Source organism: Epinephelus fuscoguttatus, linkage group LG6 (genome assembly GCF_011397635.1).
Source record: "Epinephelus fuscoguttatus linkage group LG6, E.fuscoguttatus.final_Chr_v1".
Lineage (NCBI taxonomy): Eukaryota > Metazoa > Chordata > Actinopteri > Perciformes > Serranidae > Epinephelus > Epinephelus fuscoguttatus.
Window position 1 is genome coordinate 8,824,852 of NC_064757.1, and position 23,786 is coordinate 8,848,637.

The 23,786-nt window shown below is 40.1% G+C and overlaps 1 protein-coding gene across 1 annotated transcript in view; it reads left to right on the plus strand.

The window, feature by feature from the left end:
* Positions 1-23,786, plus strand: part of loxl2b (lysyl oxidase-like 2b) — a 58,757-nt gene that overhangs the window by 19,337 nt on the left and 15,634 nt on the right. The window contains exons 4-6 of the mRNA XM_049578353.1: positions 9,498-9,709; positions 16,456-16,672; positions 19,502-19,685. Of these exons, the coding sequence (XP_049434310.1) occupies positions 9,498-9,709; positions 16,456-16,672; positions 19,502-19,685 (613 nt within the window). The remainder of the gene's footprint in view (positions 1-9,497; positions 9,710-16,455; positions 16,673-19,501; positions 19,686-23,786) is intronic.

The following is a 23,786-nucleotide window of genomic DNA, read 5'->3' on the forward strand; positions in this document are numbered from 1 at the left end:
ACAGTGCAGAGGAGCAAACTGGAAAAACACAGCACGAGTGTCAATTCATTTCTGAGTACATCTATCTAAACTGCTGTCGTTTATATAGGAGGTTTGTCACACTGCAGATTTTGTCAGCTCTAATAATGATTTACTTTGTCGTCAGCAGACAACAATCTTAAGAACTTTTATTTCGAAATACAAAGTGAGACTAGCAGTCATACCAGCCAGATCCTTGTATGCTGAAATCACTCCCAAGTGTGTCTTTATTTTCCACGTTTTATTGTCACTTCAGCTTTAATGCCATATAAAAGCAGTTAATTTCCATTCAATCATTGTCTTTGTAATTTACGCTCCAGTTCGGGGTTTGTCACGCCTTTGTGAAACATCTGCTTTTAGTTTGTTAACAAAAGCTCTTTTAATGGATTGTAAAGGAGGAACTGCACACTGCGACACAGCATTCGGTGCATTCGGTAAACACTATATTCAAAAACACATAATCTTCAATTTGTTTTGCAGCTGGTGGAATAATCATCTCTCGGGAAAGACTGGGCATTAATTATAGACATGTTTTCTTTGCTTGAAGTCCAGATAGGGACTTGCTGACAGCACACATACCTGAAAAAAGCTGCACCTTGTAAGAATTCTCAGAGAGAGGTGTGCAGCTGAATACCACACTGCATGTGAAACCAGTGTCTTGGTATTTTGCTGTGGATGTGAGGTGATTTCTGCCGGCACGGAGACTTGTTGAAGAGCTCTATTGGAACCATATGGTCTGAAGTTCCTTGCACTTTGTTTTTTCTGGCAAATGCAGTCTTTACTCCACTGTGGACTGTAGAGGAGTTGTGTACTATGTAACTTAAAACTAAAGCATATTCCTGGTTCACTCCAATTCCAGTAGTCACAGATGACCGTGGGCAGTGTACGGTAACTGAAGCAATAGTTCTTAACCATGGAAGATATTTGTATTTTCTATTTTAGAGGATGAGCTGTGGTTTATATCCCAAGTGACTTGTTAGGAGTGAGAAAGAAATGACTAAGGCTGCTGATTGTTGATGGGCCTTTGGTCTTTCGCCAGCCTCTTATTTTCAGAGACTTCCCCTCATCCAGTAGAGGGAACCTTCCCTTAGGGTTGCCATTTTGAACCTTTTGCAAAACAAAAGCATGAGAACAATGGAAATGGTATGGTAACAGGTTCCTGATGTGAACATGTTATTATTCCAGCTGAGAAAAAGCATAAATAGTGATTCAAAAGAATATTCTGTTGAATATTGTTGCAACCAAACTGTTCCCGTTGATGGTCAGGCCAGGGCAATAAGATTCTTTGGCCCTGATAAACTGAAGAGTGCATATAGTCTTACTTCATTTAGTACCAAAGAAACTAACTTTGGTCGAAATGATTTTTCGAACCCAGACTGCAGAAGCAGTGACTGATGCCCCCCATCTGCTGGGAGGGCATCATTGATGGCAAATATTGAGAAGAGAAGTGATTACTCTGAAAGTCTGACTTTATCCTTTAAAACATTATTATTCAATGCTTATTTAGAGCTGTATAGTTTTTTAAAGGTGATATAACACTTTCTTACTCTTACAAATAAAAAGTTACATCCATAAGCTAGACTGGAAGGGCGCTCAGAGAGTGCAGACCTCCGCCAAGACCAAATGCCTTATCTTGCAATATTGAAGGTGCAATATAAGATAAGATACACCTTTATTGATCCCACAATTGAGAAATTACAATATATAACAATTGGAAATATTTTAGCAGCAAACTATTATTATTTTTGTTCTCACTGGCTAGCTTAGTGATGCCACAGTGTGCACTACCAGGGTTGGGAGAGAGAAAGCAGTGTCATATGGCTCACACACCATCCTCTGGCCTGTTCCAAATGTGTTTCTGGTGGACTTCAAACCGCAGACACTGAGGTGGAGCAAATAACAGCAGGCACAATAGATGCCTCCATTTGTTTGTGAAACGTAACGTAAATGTAACGGAGTCATTAAACCAAGCAGTGCTAACAGAGCCTAAAGACAACAGGTATTCCACTACTGCTGTAATTGTTTGTGGCGCATGCTCATTTCAACAAGCAACAATGGACATGCATGATTGCCATTGTTTCCCAAATGCTCTGTTTTACATTTCCACACAGATACACAGTAGGCTAAGCAAAGTTGTGAAAAAAATCTATGTTTTAGTGACCTACAACTCTGTTGCATGTGGACAAAAGGCTAAAAAGTAGAGGAAATCACAATTTTCAATCAATCAATCAATCAATTTTATTTATAAAGTCCAATATCACAAATCACAATTTGCCTCACAGGGCTTTACAGCATACGATGTAATTTTCAAAGAATATCTGTACAGACAGGGCCTCAGACTGGTCACCTAATTGTGATGTCTTTACAGCATTTTACATGAGAGAATCTCACACACTTGTCATTGCTTTTTATATGAATGTTTAGGCTGGTCTTCTCTATGCCAGAGGATAAACTACGATACGATATGATACAATGCGATACGATACGATGCAATACGATAGGACATGATACGATATGATACGATACAATACACTGTGGTAATCCTTTATTTGTACCACAGCTAGGAAATTTGCAACATTGCAGCAGCAAAGGGATAGGGCAAACAGGAAGCAACAGTAGAGAAAGCACAAAGTAGTATAATAAGTACGTATCTGTAAAAACACACAACAGATATAATAAAAAGACAGACTGAATGGCTGACTTTATCCTTTCATGCTTGAAACTAGCACAAGATCTATAAATTAGATTCTTTTAACTGTCCCCTTTGAATGCACCCTGGGCATGGAATGAGCTGCAAAATGTCATTACCTTGGAAACATATCTGAAAGTGTTTTTTCCGCTGTCTTGACCAGTACTCTGAAAGACCATTAAAAGACCAGAATCAATCAGTCAGTCAATCAATCAATCAATAAAATGAAGGAATATTCACAAGCTGCTATTTGGTGATTTTTCACATTTGGCCATAGTTGCCACTGTTCAGCAAAAGTTTAGATACACTTATGACACTGGCAGCCTGTTTTGAAAGTGCAGCTTAAATCATCTGGAAAAACAGGCACAGATAACCTTCTTTATAGGGGAATTAAGTAACTTGGTATATATTTTTTTGTCCATAACAGATAAGTTACCCAGTGGGCAGCACATTTAGGGATGGTCTCTCTGACCACCTGCCCTCCCTGCTGCTCTTGTGTTCCACATGAACAGATGGTCCACCCAACGTACGCCCTTCCTGCTGCGTATTTGACTATTATGTTACGTTATGTTAGTTAAAGCAAATTATTGATATACAGTATATGGAGCAAGTTATTCCCCAAAACTTCCATAATTGATCATGTTAATATGAACAAAAAGTATCTGATTTTACGAAAAACTTTTGAAAGGGTTTTCATGTATATTTGCAGGGAAAGAATAAGCTTATGATTATTGTGTAGGTTTGTCAACTGAACGATATTGATTCATTCATTCATTTGTTTATACTCTTTGTTCAAGGATTACCTCTGTCTGTAACAGTCCTAAGAAATAGCAGTAACTCTCCTGCTTTCATGTGATTCATAGCTTGATCCCCAGCTGTGGTTTTCTTATGTCTTGTGGTCTTTAAACAAGCTGGCATTAAATCATTTCAGTAAGTGCCTGTTGTAGTCACAAGTCATGTTTTGGTCAAGCAAAGTCTGGATGCTGAGACTCTTTTCTGTGTGATTTCAGTGTATTGCATTCACTGACAAATAATCTCATCTGATTCCCCTAAATGTCTTAAGCTGCCATCTTCTGATCACTGCAGTGTAGTTATTTAATATCCACAGATAAAGATTATGCCATTCTCCTCTTAAAAGCTGCATTAATCTTTAAAAAAATAAACGGAAAAAAACCTGCAAGGTATATCGAAGCTGCTGTTTAATATTTTATTCTACAAATAGACATGTTAGCGAACAACTTTATAAGCTAACACTTAAGTTCTTCAGCTTGCTCTGCCCACAGTTTGTCAAACAGTGAACATGCAGTAAGTGTAACTAGTGCTACAACTACTTTTGTCATAACATTCAAAATTGATATCCATGTGCGATGGGCGGTCAGTTTGGGAGCTACAGTATGTATGTTTACTGTGCCGAGCAAGCCCAGATTTACCTTAATGTTCTGCTGCTTTCACATTTGGTAAACCTCTCAAAAGGTGCTCGTGGAGATCCTGAAATCCTTTTTTTGACCAGATCACAACCTGTCTGAATAACACACATGGGAAGCAAAAAGGTTTCTTGTCTGAAAAGCTAGCAGTTAGCTTTTTTGTCCTGGAGAACAACTTTAGATAAATTAAATCTGCAATTACTTATTTGCTAGCAATTTCTTTAAGTGGGGCTGTACGAGGTACTTATATTCATAGTCAGTGTATTACCTCCAGTAGATAGCTTTCAGCACTCCCCCAGTTTGGATAAGGAGAGAGTGTGAGACGGAAGCTAAGCGATGTACTGTTAATGGGATCCTCAATAAAAGGTATTTTAGCTACCTAGAAAAAGTCCCACCTAAAAACATCTATAAGGGGTTAAGTGTATGCTATATTCAGAATATTTTCACTGTTTTTTCTTTCTGTCAGACACTTGGTTCTAACAGGGGAAGCCATTAACGGCTTCAGTTTCTCATGTATGCTCTCTTTAAAGTCACTAGACTCCATTGATAAAAACAGTCATTTTGGCAGGCTGAACACAGAAGCTGCTGGTTGACCAAAGTCACACAGTAACACAAAATAACTGATCCAGGCAGGTAGACCAGCAGTTCCTGTGTTCAGGCATGATAAATCACTGTTTTTCTCAATAAAGTCTGGCTTTGAAGAGATTGGTATAGTTCTCTGTTGGACATTGTTGTCGGATGGCGAGGTAAAGCAGTGAAGATACTCAAAATAAAATAGGAAAATACTCAATATAGCATACACTTAAACTGATATTGATTGTGTTAGGTGGGACCTTTTTTAGGGGGGGTAAAATATGATTTATAGTGGACCCCATCCACAACAGTTGTTTAGCTTCAGTGTCTGACTCCAGCCTGCTTCTCTAAACTGGGCCATGCTGATCACCATCTACTGCAGGTAATACATTGACTATGAATAAGTACCTCATAAAACCCTGCTTCAAAAAAGCTGAATTATCATTTTAGTATTATTCTAAGTTTTTATTCAAAAAGCAGACTTGTTCATGGTGACTGGCGTAACATTTTCTTTAAAAGAAGTGCTAAATTCTGCCAACTACAAACAAATGAAAATGACAGTACTTGGCAAATAGCCAATCAATTTGCAGCGGGGCAACAGGCAATCAGCCCCACTTGACATCAAATTTGTGCCATCCGTTTTTTTATTACCAAGGGCTTTGGGCATGCATTTGTTGTTTTCCCAACACACAGGGTACTTGCCAGTGTGAACGTGGGGCCAAGCGCAGTTAAAACATCATTTTAAAACAATTCTATACAGCCACTGATCTTAGTTCATAGAATAGTGTTAAACACCCCAAGGATCCTTTTATTCATAAGTTACTCAATATCCTAAGTGCTAATATTGTAGGCAACTGGACTTGCTTGTGTTTAAGTCTAAGAGCTTACTTGACCCCTATGACTCTGCAAGGGTCCCCACCCACACAGGGTTTATAGCTTGCAACTTCGTACCAGTCATTTAGAACTGAAGAAGCTTCTTGGATGAGAGGCGAAATGTCTTAAAGAAACGCGAGCAAGTCCAGTTGCCTACGATATTAGCACTTACGATTACCATGACCTGGATGACTGAGAATCTTCACCAACAAGTTACTCAGTACCACAGAAAACACATTTGTGTCTGCTGCCAGCAGGTCAGGCATTGCCCCACTTGCCCCCAAATGACCCTTCGCCTTTAATTACATGACCAGAGTGTAGTGATATTCCAAAACAAGGAATTAAGTCTTGAAGTAATAAAGGAGCATATGAAACAGAAAAACATCTATCACAACCTTGAAGCCTCTGTGAATCAGCTGAGCTGGAACAGATTGAGGCCTCTTCACCTCTCCTGTACAGCTCATCCCACTAATGACTTTTCCATCTGTGCCACTTTTCCTCCTGGACAAGCAAAGACTCAGGAAAGGCCGCCTTCCATAGAGTGTGCCGAAACAAGACTCACATGTTAGAAATCACTTCTTTTTTGTCCATGTGAGGACAGTCTGAACTCTAAACAGAAGGGGAAGGGGGGCAACCAAGGAACATGTTGGGTCCTGAGATAAACTAAGTAGCTTATGTTATATAAGTTCTCTATATCCACAGATAAGGGTTTGACGTAGATGTTGTTTATCTCACCAAGGTTTAGGATCAATCTGTTCGAGGTAGAGGATAGAGTATTTTGTTTCTGTTTATCAGACATTCAATCTTGATATTTCAGCACCAACATGCCCACAGGAATGTTTGTCAGCACCTCTTTGTCCTTTTGGGTTTAATGTTTAGTCAGTCTGGACTAACTCAACTCTCAATGTTCGGCTCAGACTTGTTCTTTTGCACGTCTACCACCGAGTCATGTACTGTATATCCACTAAATCCAGACAAGGTCATCATCACCACATTTCCAGTCATTATCATGTTCCATGATTTCAGTCTTTATACAGTTTTATATCCTCTGCAGTCCAGAGCTCGTTGGCTCTGACCAAAATGATTAATGTGGTTATCTCTGGGAGAAAATAGCAGAGGGTAGAAAGACTGCTGATTTGTACCTTTCACTTTGGTGGCCTCTGCCCTTCCCTCAAGGCAAATGCCAATTTAGGAAACCCTGCTTTCTCATTTTTTGATGTCTAGGTTCTTCGTGGCTATATATGAGAGGGAGTGTACTGGCCCATCTGTTGAGTGAAGCAACCTATTCCCCCCCAGCCAGACTGAACTCCCTCCCCTCAGCCTGCACTGTCACGTAGCACAAGAATGTGGGTTTGGTCTACTGGAGAGGAAAATGTTTATTTAATCCCTGAAAAAAAGTCTGAGAGGAAAGGCTCAGAGCTAACAGGCCACTGACTGAGTTTTGCTTAGATGCTCAGAGGACTCTTCCATGATTACACTGATAAACACTTCATATTTAATTGGTCTATTAAGATTTCAAGCCAAGTTGGAAAACTGTTGAATTGATAAAGATACTGAATGAAACATTGAAACCAAAATCATCCATGTATATCTGGAATAATTACATTAATAAAAAACATTTTATGCCAACGCTGCAGCCGTGTGCACCACTAGGTGAGACAGGGGCCCATGTGACCATGGACCATGTTGAGTGACACAAGGCTCCATACCAACACCTAAGCACATGCTTGTAATTAACTGTAAGCCACCACTGTTTTTCTTTTTTTTTTTTTCAATTGTGGACTTGTAGCAGCTGAAACGCTAAAGGCCGTACACATGTTGCTGTGTTGAATTTTTAAAATGTAGATATGTAAAGGTTACATTAAATGTAATGAATGTAGACTGGCAGTTTGCAAAAACTGTGACCTCCAGCCCTGTCATGTGTAGTGGAGGTGGTGGATGGCAGAAGATTTTGTACAATGGTTTTGGTGAGTTCCTTAAGTTCTGCCAGCTTTTTCAGTCTTACTAAATAACAATATATTGCAAATTTGACCATTCCATTAGTTTTTATTGTCTCTCTTGGATGACATACAGTTTTAGAAATAAGTGTATCTTCAAGCATTTAAAAATATATATTAATTTCAGCCAGATTATGTGAACTGCATATATTCTAATCCTTACTTGGAGAAGAAAAAAGCATTACAAAGCGTTGTACCTGGGGGCTTTGGCAACCCTATACCCCTGGGCTTGCCTGAGAAAAATTAAATGCACAAACCTGCTACTTTTAAATATCCCATGGAGAGAGACTCTCATCCAGCCTGCTCTATTTTGTTCTGAAAATGTCAGTGTGCAACCCCGTTCCGTGGACGATAAACGGGGTGCAGACTTCCTTCTGTGTCACCGGTGATGAGGAAATAGAGTGAGTGCTGGACGGAGCAGTGAGTGGCAACAGCCCCGCCCACATATACATGTAAGAGTACTGTTTGTGATGGAAACGCTAAACAGACCTAGGGTCTAGGTACTTTGTCTGAAGCGTTAGTTTTTGTTCCAAAGGTAACATACCAAGAGTGTTTGGTCAAAACAGGGTTGAAGACTAGCTTAACTGCCTTGTTAACTCATCCGAAAACACAATTCATTCAAACTCAACAGAAACAAAGTAAAACTCACCAAAACTGTCTTAATTAGTCTTCTTAGTCATTTAGTTAGTTAATCCACTGTTCCAGCAATCACCAACTGTGGACTCAGAAAATGTGCCCCCTGAACTATATAGTTGAATAGCCCTGTCGTATGATATATGGACAGGACCTCTACACTTTTTGCTAATTACCATGACAGGCTTGGTTGGAAAGGTAGAGGTTATTAGAGCTGTTATGCTGGAAACAAACACTTTTTGGTGCAAGGAACGGGAATATTAACAGTAGCAACAGTGAACCCAGCAACAAAGTTGTGTGCCATAGAAAAACAAAACAAAACACCCAGCTAAAAGATGCTTAAAATCCCAACAGAAGAAAGAGGAACTGCAGAATTGTCTGCGGGTATGTCAATACAAGTCACTCCTCACTCACATTAAATGTATTAATTTGATCGATTGTTTATTTAAAAATTAAAAAAAAAAACCCCACAATTGAACCCTGTTGAATTCTGGGTTACTCTTTGTCGAGCAACAGGTCTAGTGAAAGTAAAACCTTTAAGGACACCAACACAAAATAACCTCTGGTGTTCTGTCTCAATAGTATGGGACTGTCCAGGGCCTGTACTGCTCAAGTCTGTGGTTGATGATGTTGTAGAAGGCGTCTGGAAGAAAAAAAAGGCAGTCTCTTAATTGCCTCGTGCAGCACGTGTACTCACAATGCTGTTTTTGTGCATTTTTCCTTTACTCACAGATGTTTTCCAGTGACACACTAAAATGTGTTGTACGTGTTACCGTGGAAACCCTTTGATACTTTAGCCAAAAACAGTTGCAGGGCAGCCGGTCATGGTGTTAAGCTTTAAGAAGGTGATTTGCTGTAAAAATGTTTGAGCAATCTGGAGAAGATTTATAAGCAGTGCACACAAAGCTGAGCGGCAGTGGCTGCAGTCTGAACCTGGGGCTCAGGGTCTTAGATTGCATGTTATGTTACACAGGAAATGCTGCTTCTCGAGAGATGTATAGCCTTTTCAAATTGCATCAGAATGCAGAGGTCCTCCAAGCCAGAAAATGAAAACCCAGGACTCTTCATGGCCCTTGTGCAAATCTAATATATTTCTCAGATGAACATAGTTCATCAGCTATACAGAAATGGAACAAATACATGTTGGGAGGTGAATTACATATAAACACATGTACATAGTTTCTGTGCCAAATGACATGTCAGTCAGATAAACAGGCAGAATTTGTTGGTAGAAAAATTGAGTTCTATATTGTGTTTCTTGACATTAGTGTACATTCTCATTTTTTTCAGAGCCTCGACATTCAAGTGGAGGACGTGCGTATACGAGCCATCCTGTCATCATACCGAAAGCGGATCCCTGTAACAGAGGGCTATGTGGAGGTCAAGGATGGTGGAAAATGGAAGCAGATTTGTAACACAGAGTGGACCCAGCTTAATGGCAGAGTCATCTGTGGCATGTTTGGCTTCCCCGGGGAGAGGAAGTACAATGCCAGAGTTTACAAGTGAGTATTCCACTACTGTATGTGTGGTCCTGGGTAATTCAAAGAGCAGAGGAGGGTTTAGGATTGGATTCACAGAAATTCATGGTATTATAAGGTATTTGGCAACAGCGCGGCCCACTATTTTGCTGTGAGTCAGTGGGCGTTTTGTTGGCTAATGTGTGTCTAGGGAGGTGACAGATTGTCAGCTCTGATCTGTTCTTCCCTATGTCTTTACCACACCCTCAAATTGGTAATTACATGTTATCCAGTCACCCTCTGCGCCTGACATGGATGCAAAAACCAAGGTTGTACCCAAATCAGAGTTTTCAATTCAACTCTGAGTAGTTTGGGCTGCTCATTTTAACCTGTTGAGAAATACTGAGTACTGATGTTTATTCTTCAATACACTTTACTTTTTATGATTATGAGGAATATATTATTCCAAGCCTCTGCTCAGTTACAGTACTGTCCAGCGTCTGTAGCAGCCCCACACAAGTAAAAACCATAAAAGTATAGTCTGGTTTTGGCTTTACTTTCAATGTACAGGTGTAAAACATTACTTGTAATTATTAATGTATCTGTCATTGGTTAAACAGTGTCAGTTTAAACACCTACTTGAAGCAGAGACTGAATACTTATTAGAGTATGTGAAAACGACATTCTGTCCATCGGATGAATGTCCTAGAAGTATATTCACCCTCCTTTTAGCTCTGTTTTTGGTCTCCACCAACTCTTGAGGAAAATGCCTAGCTCTTTAGTTGCTACATGCTCTACTGTATTCACCAACTTGTCTCTAACCTTATCTATCTGCTGTTTGGTGCTGAGACGGTAGTGTTCAGTGGGTTTATTAGAACTTGATGAGAGCAGTGAGACTGAACTAAACTGGTAAAGTCACAGGGCCATGAAATCCATATGATGAGCCTAAAGGTGTTTAAATATAAATGATAACTAAATAAATGTAAGCTTAAATGTCTCAAAGAGCTGAGAGGAACTGTAGAGTGGGGGTTTCCCCCAAACTCCCAGGAACAGTGCTGGACTTTGAAGCCAATCTGACATAGTGGCCAAAGTGTGTGACCCTTATGTGATGCCATGGAACCCAAAAACACTTCTTCCCATAGATTACATCGCAAAAGAGTCATGAATCAGTGGATACATTTTTTTGAGCATCGCAACTCCTGTGAAATCACTTGTTTCACTATCAGGATTTGTTCCTTTCAGTGCGATAACATTTCGAAAATCTACAGGAGCCGCACAGTTAAATCATTTTATCCCCATTAAATTTAGCAGAGGGCTAAACCAGAAGGTAGCCACTTGGCCCATGGAAATCTCTGGTGCGCCTGCTCTTTGGGCCCCACGATGCAGAAGATCCGGGTAATTTCGTACCTGGGAAATGGAGCTTTTTTGGCTTTGTGTGCCACTGAGCAACCTGCATAGGAATAGGAACAGGGTTCCTCCTCCTACGCTGTATCCAGGCAAAATTTAAACTAATAGATCTCTCCATGACATCCCCTGTTGATAACTTACATGAGATGAATTATTTTTTTTGAATTACAAGTTTTATTAAAATTGTATGTTTAAATATGCAAAGAAAACTAAAATAAACACCTTAATGTGTATTTTGGACATTTTCTTTCCACTTGTCTGAATATACACATGTTTTGGAAGCAAAATTGCCCAAAATCTCAAAACTGACCAGTGCATGTTTTCACTTGGGTGTTTTGACCATATCAACTAAAACAAAAGTTGTTGAACTCCATTTTGTCTGAGGATACTACTAAAAGAACCTGGGGCTTTTGGGTGCTCTGGGGGTTGGATGTCTGGGACCCAGCGGTGGCTGCCTACGTGGCATATTTTGTAATGCAGTCTTGGTTTGCAGCCTGTCCTGTAAGGGCCTCATGTCAGTTCACTGAAACTAAACGTTTCACCTGACATTTGAATTCTACTGAGAGATGTCAAGTTCCGTAGTGGAAATAATTTGACTCCATGGTGGGTTACTTTTCCGACCTCAAGCTGACATTCAAAACCTAAAACTTTTTTGTCAGCTCATCAAGGCCCTGACTTAAATCAGTTTTTTTATAGAATATACACTGTTAACCTTTTACCACCATCTGTTCTGCCGTCAGGACCTAACACTAAACCTCCCATAAACAACTAGTTTGTGGTCATTAATCCTGGCTCAATTCACAGTAAAACACACAACTGAACCTTTCAAAATATGGAGTCTCCATACCTTGTAGCAGCCCAACAGTGTAATAAATCTGTAAAAACTAATCATCACATAGTCCATTGCTTAAGATTTAAGAACACTACCACCAAAAGTTGCTGTTAAAGGGTTAAAATACATTGGAATAACCCCAAATGGTACATGTTCCAATGTGTGGATCAAATGCTTGACATCACTGGCCCTTATACCTTTAAAGCCAACCTGACTCCTGTATCTCCAACATTAGTGCATTCCAGAAAGCTGTCGTAAGGCATGAGCCACTACTGAGGGATCTAAATCTTGCTTACGTGAGGAAGCTTGCAGCCAAATAGCCACAGGTTAATCAAGGCCTGCCATAAAACATCCAGCACTTATGTTAACCTTGAATTTAGCGTCTGTGCCTGAGCTGGAAGTTTCCTTCGCGTTAGGTAACCACAGAGGAGCACGACGGTTCCCTAACTTTCCATCTGCGTGTCAGTCTGCTCCCGCTTCGGCCCCATGAAACGTGTGTTATTACAGACTGTCGTTTGAAACAGCGATGACACAGAGCCAAGAGCTGCCGCAGCTTCATAATCCTGAGTGAACTTCTGTGCGGATGCTCCTGTGTAGCTCAGCTTTATCCAGTCACTTGAAGAATGCTGGATTTAAATTAAATGATTAATTATTATTGATAATTATTTAGTTAGACATTTTCAGTTTCATGCCACAAAAATACAAGCATAGTACCCAGAATATTATTCAAGTGGTTTTTATGTTACTAATTTTTATTATTATTTACAGTGATGATCCATGAAGGTGGGACACTTGTGAAATACGGAGAGAAAGTCAAAGAGTCAGAATTGTAATTTAAGAAATGCAGACGGAGCAATTTAGATAACCAATTAAATTACTTTTAATATTGAAAGCCAGTTCTGTCAATGGTGTCTCTAAAAACAACAAGTGAACACACTCACACCTCTCACTTCTGTATTAAACACCCATAGAAATAGAAAACAGGATGTTGTGCTTTTTAAAGTAGCTAAACTACAAATGGAGGGATTTACTGACCTTTAATCCCTAGTTTAGCACCTTGGAACTGCTGACAATGAGGCGATTCTTGAATTTATGTTAGCAAGTCAGCTAAAAAGACACAACATATGAGCAAGATAACTTTGGAGTTACAGGCAGACATGTTCCCATACTTACCAACCTTCCCATTTCTCCTGGGAGACTTCCGTTTTTGATTTGATTTGGTTTCCTCAAAGGGTCCAAATTCTCCCTGGCTCCCTGGACCTGGCTTGCCCTCCTCTGCTGCGGCAGGTATCCAGTGGTCCTCAAGAGACCATGAGCCTGCCGTTCCGCCTTGCTTAGGCATTCAGGATCCAGGTGGGTGAGGGCCAGGGGTGACAGCTGGCCTGGACAAGCCTACAGCCTGCCCCCCCCTCCCTCCTCTTGGCACTCAGCTTGAGTACCAGGGCCCTGAATCAAAACTCTAAACCAAATTAAAAGTATTTAACAAAAAAAAAGGCTGTTGCAATACTGTTGTTATTTCCATTCTTTAAAAGTCACCAGAATGCACCAAACAAAGATTCTGAAACTCCAATTTTTCTGGGGGGCAACTGCAGCCCCCTGCTTTGGTTTTTAAATCCTCCCTATTTTTTGAGGTCTCAGAGTTGGCAGGTATGCATATTCCTCCCCTTGTGGCGGAGGCAAGCTGCAAATTGCACTAAGCTAACATGACAAGGACTGAGACAAAATCGATATCAACCCCAGCTGGCCACCAACATCATGATGTTGATAATATGTTGAATTTAGGATGTGACGTGGAATGACCGAAATCCAATGTCAGGACAATGTCTAATGCAGATGATGTTGGTAATACTGGTTTTAAGTTGTGTTGTCAAGTAACCAAAGTCAGCATTTTCCAAACATCTTATACTAATTTCATCTCGATGTAGAGTAATGACATTCAGTGGTAAGGTATGGAGAAGCTGCAGAATGCTGTAATTTTAAAGTCCACACAATGTGAAAATCCAACATTGTTAGACATTGAAAATATTGTCAACCCGATTTTCATTCTAGTTAAAATTTAATGTCTGTCTGATGTAAGAGTTTAATGTCTAACTGATGTCACATTGGCATCAGCCTCAAATTTTACTCCCTGTAAGACAGCAAACAAGCCAACCCCCAAAACATTAAAGTAATGGGATGAAAAAAACTAAAACTCTGCTCCACCCTTGTCCTTATTATGGGTCAAGTTCCTAAACACTGCTGCACCTACCATACGCAACACTATGGATTAAATTATCAAACTTTTCCTGCCTGGTAAAACCGTGTCTTTCAAAATCCATACCCAAGTTTGCAGCTGAGGGTTTTGTGTAATAGATTTGCAGTCCCCAAGCGGAGCTGACTCAAGTGGTGTCATTTGAGTTCCTTCAGAGTCACGTAAGACACTATACAACCATTTTCACAGGCACAGGAGTAGGAAAAGCCTTGACAAAAAATGTACACTGATATGTAAAAACTGTTGAAGTTCTCCTGCATGTAAAGGCCCACATTAATGTGCATTATCATTCATTTCAAGCAGAAAGTTGGTAGTGTAACAGTGACATTTAGGTTTATCAAGGGTACTGAAAAACACAACTTTGGTATGAGTGTGTCATCATATTTTAAGATAGGTTAAGGGATTTTGGTGAGAAGTCAACTTTCACAGCCTCAGGACCACCAGTTTATTCAATCATCACTCCATGTGAACAGCACTGATATGCATCACGGCTGTGTTCAGATTTCATCTGAGGAGATAGTGGAGCCAGTCCACTGGCTGCGGCTTAGAACATTAGTTCTGGAGAGCTTCCAGTCTGCAGCGTCCCTCTCGCCAGCTCCCAAATGAAAAACAAATGCTGCCTGTCCCATTCTAATCCCATTTCTCACGTACACCTCAGACATGGGACACAAGGACAGGATACACCATTCTGCAAATGACACTCATTAAATACATAATATGGGCTCACTAATAAATGGAGAGAAAGACATTAGCACCCCAGCAGGCCTGAAAGAGTCATTAACCCCAGTTTGTTCAAGTTCATACGGATGACTGTGAACTCTCCAGCTGTTAGCTAACCTTTCAGTTTTGCTTCTAATTATACAATGTGCTAATGTCATTGCCCTTGTCTAGTTTTATGGTGCCAAGTTAAAGCATTGTGATAGGTGTAATAATTTCACTCCAAATTTTGATAAATGTCATGTGTTTCTCAAACAGCAGGTCCACAAATTCAACTGCAGGTCCCCTGATGAGGTGCCTGTTAGCAAGTTAATGAAATCAGAATTTTTTCACACACTCACAAATATCAGGGTACTTGGTCTGAAATAAAAACATAGACTAAACTGAATTGAGAAAACAGTACAGACCTAAACCATCATGTGCTTTAATCTCTTTTTTGCCACTTGGTCACAGAACTCCATTACAAGATCAACATCACACACTTGATTGACATATGGCCTCAGAAGTTGTTGTTGTGCTAATGTACAAAGTAACTGCCTATTTACACATCCAGCAGACATTAATCCAATATTTACTCTTTTTTAGCTCTGTTTTTGGTATCCACCAACTGCTGAGAGAAATATCTCGCTCTTTAGCGAGCTAGCAGCTAACTTTGTCTGTGTCTATAGCCAAGCTGGGAAAGTTGCATACCACTAGTGCATCGTTTTTTTTTTTTGTTGTTTTTCTTTTCCCCAGAACAGCTGCTGCTGAAAGCAAGGATGAGTTAGACGGCACTGAACTCACTGTTAAAGTTCAAACCTTGAAAACATAACAATTAGCTGAGGCATTTTCATGTTAGGGGTCGTAACATACACGAGTACAGTTTAGAAAAGAGTGCCAGTTGCAAGATCCCAAGTTCTTGATATTGTGGAGACAATATGAAGAGCAACCCCCTCGCCTGCCCTCCTGCTTTATCCCCCATGGGTGTGCAGCTCAGAGGATGAGATAGGCACCTACTGTGAGCATATGCAGATTTTTTAAAGGAGACCGGCGGTGTTGAGAGATGCCTTTGCAACACGGCTAGTCGTGTGAATAGCAGTCTGGGCAATATATATATTATATATATTATATTGATGTCGTGATATGAGACCTAATATCGTGATACCTGTGTAAATATTTTGTAAAAGCGCCAATAGTAAACCCCTCCAAGTTTGTTATAAAATCAATATCAAGGTATGTGGTCAAAAATATTGTGATATTTGATTTTCTTCATATTGCCCAGTCCTAACGAGTACACATGAACCATACTTGAGACCACCCTCTTCTGTGCCTGAACATGGTACACAGTGTTCACACTAATCAAACGAACTAGACTTTGGGGTCAAGTGTATTTTGATACAGGCCTGGGTTTCTGATGTGAAAGCCTCCTTAAAGACTGTAGAACTATATGGTGCGGTTATAATTTTATTTGTAATCAAGGACATTTAAGATGAATAAAACATCTAAAAAAAAATCCTGTGTCTGATGTACAATATTGAAAAAAACAACAACTCTCAGCTGATCAAAGTTTAATTGGTCTCCTTTCCTTTTCCTCCATCTGTCCAGGATGTTTGCTCGCCGGAGAAAGCCCACATACTGGGACTATTCTGTGAACTGCACTGGCAATGAAGCCCATTTGTCCAGCTGTAAACTGGGCCAGGCTTCATCACTGAAGTCCAATGAGACCTGTGCTGGAGGGTTGCCTGTTGTGGTGAGCTGTGTGCCCGGCAGAGACTTTGCTCCAACGCCAATGACGGGATTCAGGAAGGCCTTCAGACAGGAGGTAGGGTCTATTGTAAAGTCAATCCAAAATAAACACACCTGACTATTATTACTTTATTTTCAATACATAATTACTTTAACTATTGTATTCTACTTATTAAGACTTGGGCTTTTCCAGATCAAATAACTTCCACTCATTTTAGAAAAATAATTGTCCGTGTGTAATGAGCCACTGAAACAGTAAGATGTGCTGTCTTCTGTTAGTGGCAAATTAATTTTGTGTGATGTCTACAGATGGTATCAGTCAACTGAAATGGTAAACACTGCACTGTTTCAGTTCGGTTCTCTGGCTCTAATGCAGAGGGAGGGCCATTTGATGTTTTGGTTAGACATGGAGCCAACACTGACGTTCGGTACTTTGTGTCACTTTGTGAGCTGCAGCTGCTTTGGACACTTCTCATCAATATGAATTATTGTCATCGTGGGGTTTTAATGATGACATTATGTAGTAAAATTCTTGGGACAGGGCAAGGAACAACATGTATCTCCAGAAAGCAACGCCAATGTCAGCTAACTTTTATTCTTCTCATATGTCCTTAAGCATGAAAACTGGGGTCCAGAGTCCGTAAAACTGCATCAGCAGGGAAATTTAACACATTTTACACTGTAAGTGCTTAAAAAAGGGCACACAGTTTTTTGTTTTATTCACTAAAAAACAAACAAGGACAAGAAACCTTATTACAAGACAAGGGAAGAGTGATATTTTACACCAAAGTGTGCTCCCAACTTTTAGGAAGGCCCTTACCTGTCTCAGCATGAAGATACCCCCATGCGCCCCAGGTCTATAAAAGAAATGGTTTTGCCAGTGCGGATCTCCATCCAGCACCTTTTGGATGAACAGGACAGCTGCCTGTGAGTCAGACCTAATCGCCAAACTAAAGTGTTGGACCTCACTGATGCTTGTGTGACTGAGTTTGGAGCAAATCTCTGACCAGGTTCCAAAATCTGGTGGACAGCCTGAAACCAGAAGAGTGGAGGACACTATAGCAGCAGATGAATGCCCATGGTTTCAGAATGACCTGTTTAGCAGTCATATGTGGGTGTAATGCTTTGATGTGTGCATGCAAAATAATTGCTTTTACACATGCATGTGGCTCAAAGAGACTTTGACATAACTGTTTTTAAGAGTGGATAGTGTTTTGATTTTGTCACAAAGAAACTTTTCCTTGGCACAAACATTTAGTGAGTCTTCACTTAATGGCTCCAGACGTGCTGCTGTCTTCCTGATTCTGACCTTTGACCTCCACAGCAGGTGAAAGAGGGAAGTTTACTTAAACCTATTGGGGGTTAAACAGGCTTTGTTTTGCATTAAAGTTTCAGGGGATGTAAAACTCATTCAGTCTGTAGACAACAACACCAACCTTCAATTCAAGCCAAGAAGTACTAGCAATATTTAGTGCACCACTGAGCGGACATGAATTTCTGTCTGTGACTCCATCCACATTCCAAAGTGAGGTTTGAGCTTGCATGCTCTCTATCACGTTCCACAGCTGAGTGCCAGGTTGGGAGCGCTGTGCCTGACATCACGTCCCAGTAAATCTCCCAACACACTTAACAAGTCTGAGTCAAAGGAATTTTATCCCTAAAACAGATATTTACCATTAAAAAACCCCAAAGCTGACACGTCCTGTCTGCAGCCTGGTAGCCAGTGTGAAAGTATAGTGAAGGCTTTGCAAGGCTGTAGCCAAGGAGTCAACACTGTGGGGGACCAAACATGCCGGGGGTCTGGGATTACCCCCAGAAAAAGACTAAAGATTTGAAAACGTTGTCCTATTACATCATCATAAGCAAGTACAGCTATACAGTATATCATACGCGTATGCAATAAATGAAAGCTTCCCCAGTCTACATTAATTACTAATGCAGTGCAAGTAATTAATGATCTTGCACTGCATTAGTAATTAATGACACTTTATGTAGACATCATGTGGGCTATCTTACATAATGCAATAAAGACATTAACATGAGCTGAATACGCCTGTAAGCACCATTGATGATTGCTGGGTGAATTCATGGCTAATTACCTGCAGCTAATGTAGCTATAATAGCTCAGTGGTTCCCAACTGGTGGGTCGTGGTCCAAAATTGGGCCTTAATTCACCCAGTTAGAGTGTGAAAATATGCTGGCTCTTAACATGCTAAAATGACTGTTTAATTAAATGGATTCTGGTAGAATTGGTGATTGTGATTTGGGGGCTGTTTCAGGTCAAATAAAAAGGATGTTACTGTTGAACAATAAGGTCGACCTTCGTTGGGATCCTTTTCATAGTGCTGTCAGACATTTAAAATAACAATGTGAGCCTGTCAGTGGCAAAAACAAGCACTTTTAGTCGATGTAAATTAAAGGTGCAAGTGGTGGCTCAAGTGGTTACATTGCAGCTGTTTTGCCACTGACATCTACAGGCCTCTCACTCAATACTGGAACAGTTTAAAAAATTGTTGTCCCCATTAATCATTTAGACAAAATAGGGTCCAAGTTAAACAAATGCTGAACTTACTACTTACTTATTAAGATGCCTGGGCTTTACTTTGTGAATACCAAACAGTGCATCAGACTAAACTGCCACTAATGTGTTTACTTGTAAAATTAAACACTTCCAGTTTGTCCAAACAGTTAATGGGAGAACCACATTAATAGCATGTTCTGTAAACATGTAGTTACTCAGTCTGCTGACTCAGTTTCTCTCATCACAGAAAAGGAAAAGCTGAGGCTCCAAACTTTCACCTGAGTCTATTATTTATGAAAGAATAAACAAAAAATGTGGTTTTAGTATTTGAACATTTCAGCTTTTATAGTCATGTGCTTTACAGTGTCTCTTTTTCCTCTACAGCAACCACTGGTTCGTCTTCGTGGTGGGGCCATCGTAGGCGAGGGCCGAGTGGAGGTGTTGAAAAATGGAGAGTGGGGCACCATATGTGATGATAACTGGAACCTGCTGTCTGCCACCGTGGTGTGTCGAGAGCTGGGCTTCGGTACAGCCATAGAGGCCTTGTCTGGAGGTCGCCTGGGACAAGGTATACTCCTTTTCCTTTTTCATTGTTATTTGTGCAAGAGAAATGACTCTTTTTGCAGCTGCTCCTCACTGCATATTCAGATCTTGGAGCAAAACATAATGAAAAGGGGAAAGGAAAATTGATTTTTAAGGGCTTTTTGATTGAAACTGCAACATTGAAATAAGATTAATCTAAGCAAAAGTGCTGCTCTCTGCCTCCTCCAACACCTTCCACCTCTGTGGTAATCAGCTGTGCAATGCAACCAATGGGAAAAGATAAAGAAATGGATTGTGAGCAGAAACAGCCTGGACAAAGTGTACACTAGACATGAAACGGTCTCATGCCAATGAGCTCAGAATGGCAGTCTTTATTGTTGGAACAAATGTGCATGTATATTGCCTACATGGGACAGGATGGAAGGTTATGACTGTAGCAAAACCACATATCCCAAACATTTGAGGCAGTAATTCTATCCTTAAAGCTTTCCTCCCCATATCACCCCTGTGTGCCACTGAGCAGAGTATCATGGACTCACAGACCTGATGGTAAAAGTGATTTAGCTCGGTGGAACAGGATTAGTTACATTGTGCAGGTCTGTGAGGATGGGAATCCGTTCCTGAGCTGGTATGAACTTGAATATCGTTCTGTAAGGATTTATGAAGATTCTTACGTAATTCTAGTGAGTTTGGAAGTTAGTCAAAAGAAGAGATAAGGCACGCCTAGCTGAGCTGGACTGTCTGTACTGAAATGTATACCATTACTCTCTCTTCAGATGCTGGGACATAAAAGGTAGCTCTGTCTACTGAACAAGGTTTTTTATATTAAAGGTTCTGTGTGCAACTTTTACTATATGTAGGTAACAATGTAAGCGTTAGCTCTGTCAGCATTCTTTTCTGTGTTAGCGCTTTATTTATTGGGTTAGCACCATGGATGTATAAAAAGAACTGGATAGAGTGTCAGGGGCGGGGTCTTGTTCAGTCCTATAAAAGTTGCTCAGTGGTGCATGAAGCCAGAACAGTTCAATTTCCAGGTGTGAATTTACCTGGATCTTCTGCTCTGCTTCAGCGTCATTGGGCCGGTAAAGCAGGCGCGAGAGACTTTGGCTGGCCAAGCGGCTACTTCTGGTTTAGCCCTCTGCTACCTTAATGGGGATAAAACAATTTAATTGTGCGGCTCTTCTAGATGTTCCAGATGTTATCTGATTGAATGAACAAATTGTTCTACTGACTTCTAGATGTCTCTTTCACAACGTAAGTTTGTGGGGAAAAGTCTGTCTGGGCCCTATGGCATCATGTGAGGGACCTAGAAGTTATAATTCCATGGTTTGGCCACTATTTCAAATTGGCTCCAAAGCCAGGCACTGTTTCTGGGGTCTTGGTTAGCACCATAAGCTGTTAGTGCTTGCTCAGCTACGTCATGTTGACTATCCCGCCCCAGACTCTAGATATGTTCTAAATGTTGTACTCCTTTAAAGCTGCATTCTTGTTTTGGCCAAATGGGTATAGTGTATCAAGCTGTAAACACAATTTATTCATTACCACATTACATAGGCTAGTTGTTATGGTAATATTTTACCAGCATGTTACATCAATTAAATTAATCTATTGACAACTGAAATTCCAGTATTCACCCTCCTTTTAGCTCTGTGTTGGTCTCCACCAACTCCTGAGGGAGATATTGGCTCTTTAACTGCTAAATGTTCCACCATGGTTACCAGCTAACCGCTAACTGCGCTGTCTATTGTTCGGTGCTGGGCAGTTTGTGTATAATAGGTATGCAGATGTCTTATTGAGTCTGTCTTTGAGGTTTCTGCCTCCACCCAAATGCAATGGAAACAAAGTAAAATAAATAATAATAATAAGAAGATATTTATTTGCACGACTAAATTGTAGGCTAACAGAGACAGGTACTGTGACTGCATTTAGATTATTGTAAACAAATCTCTTCATTCTCCTGGCCCTCCCTTCGTAACTGACACTCCTTTTTTCACCCTGCTTTAATGTCTTTAGTATTCAATATCTGTGCTGGTAAATTAATTGAAAATAGATTATATAATTATAAATGATACGGCCAAAGGATTACTGCAGGTATTTTTTGCCAAAGCATTTTTGAGACCATTTGTTTGTTTTATGCATTAAGATAACTCGTAGTAGACCAGTTATGTTCCTGCCCTATCAGGCTTCATACATACATAGTCATGTTTCCATACCAAACGTAGACAATTACTTTGGTTTGTACGATGTTATTATAACGATGGCCAAAACTGCAAAACTAATACCCAAGCTATAATAAACCTGAATTCCCCTTTTATTTGTTTACCAGATTAGGTGTCACATTTTAATATTGGTTGGTATTTTATTTTGAAATGTACAAGGCAAAGCTCGTGCTGGGTCGAGAAGAAGAAGACCCTCACCCTGTCTAGTTATTTTCTAATGGAGGCCTTCACTCAAAGCAGTCTCACTTTATGGTCTCCACTGAGGAGTCTCCCCCCAGAGTGTACCAGCAGGGTTCAGTCACCAGCTGCATGGAGAGGTTTACGGCAGGTTTGGAATTTGGGACCCCCCACCCAACAAAAAATGTGCCAATGACCCACTTCTAAATTACACACTCAGCAGATATCTAGCACCTAGGTTATATGGTGTTGTAAAAGCCCAGCTCCCCTGTTATAAGGGATATACTATGGAAAAAAGTAACATTTTCTCTAGGGGTGCACCAATAACAACCGTATACAGCACAGGACTTCTGTCTCATATTGGAGGTGCTCCCTTTTTCATAAACAGGGATGTGTTTCACATTCCAGTAATATTAGACATGGAAAATGTTGAAACAAATGGATGAATCTTCCTTTTCCAAAATTATTTTCCATCATGATTTCTCATCAAGTGGCTCTCTGCAACCCTTCATGGAGAAAAACAAAGCTCAGATGGAAGTAATAAAAAGCTCAGATGGTAACAGTACACCATGGTAAACATTTCACAGAAGAATATTATAGATGAATGTGTTTCTGATTAGCACATGAAGCATCAATTAAAGCTGTTTTGAATATTCCAGTGAGTACTCATCTTTCATTGTCAGAGTCTTAAGTGTCATTGTGAAGAGGTCAGGATAAAGTGAATGGAGCCAGCCAGAGGGTGCAGTCACAATAAAAACCTTTATTAACTTGTATAAGAATTCATCATGTTGTGAGCATGGAAGTGTTAAGAGATGTGTGTGGCAGTAATACAGGTTTTATTTCTGTGAGGATAGTGTGAAGCATTTTTTGTCACAGTGTCATTTTATGGTATCTTTTCTTCTTATGTAAAGGTCATATGATCATAGGCAATCAGTATTATGGTACTTGATATGATGTGGTGACAACTGTTATTGCTATCCTTCCTTCCCCTTCCTAACCCCAACCCTGGATTTTACACCAGAGGTGTATTTTCATGCTTCTGCACTGCTGACAGGCATTATGTTTTCCAGTTGTCTCTCCATCTGTTTGTCCGTTTGTCCAATGCTATATCTCAAGAATGCCTTGAGGGGATTTTCCCAAATTTGGCACAAACGTCCACTTGACCTCAAAGATGAATTAATTATATTTTGGCGGTCACAGGTCAAGGTCACTGTCATCTCTCTTCCATCTTACTCTCATGATTCCCATATCTAAAGTATGCCTCGATGGAATTGTCTTAAAATTTGGCACAAACGTCCATTTTGAGTCAAGGGTAAACTGATTAGGTTTTGGTGGTCAAAAATGATGGTCACTGTGACCTTACATCCATCTAATTCTCATGAACACAATATTTTAAAAACACCTTGAGGGAATTTCTCAGATTTGGCACAAACGTGGACTCAACAATGAACTGATTAGAATGTGGTGTTCAAAGGTCCATGTGACTTCACAAAAAAATGTTTTTGGCTATAACACGAGAATTCATATGCTTTTTATGACAAAGTTTCACACACATGTCTAATAAGATAAAATGATAAAAAAAAAAAAAAAGTCAGAGCTCAGTATCACTGAGACATCATAATGCTCTGCAAAAAAAAAAACAACACTTTTCTGGCCATTATTCAACACCATAAGACAGCAACAGAAGAGGAGACAGTTGGTCAGAAACTGAATTGGTGACACTAATCTTG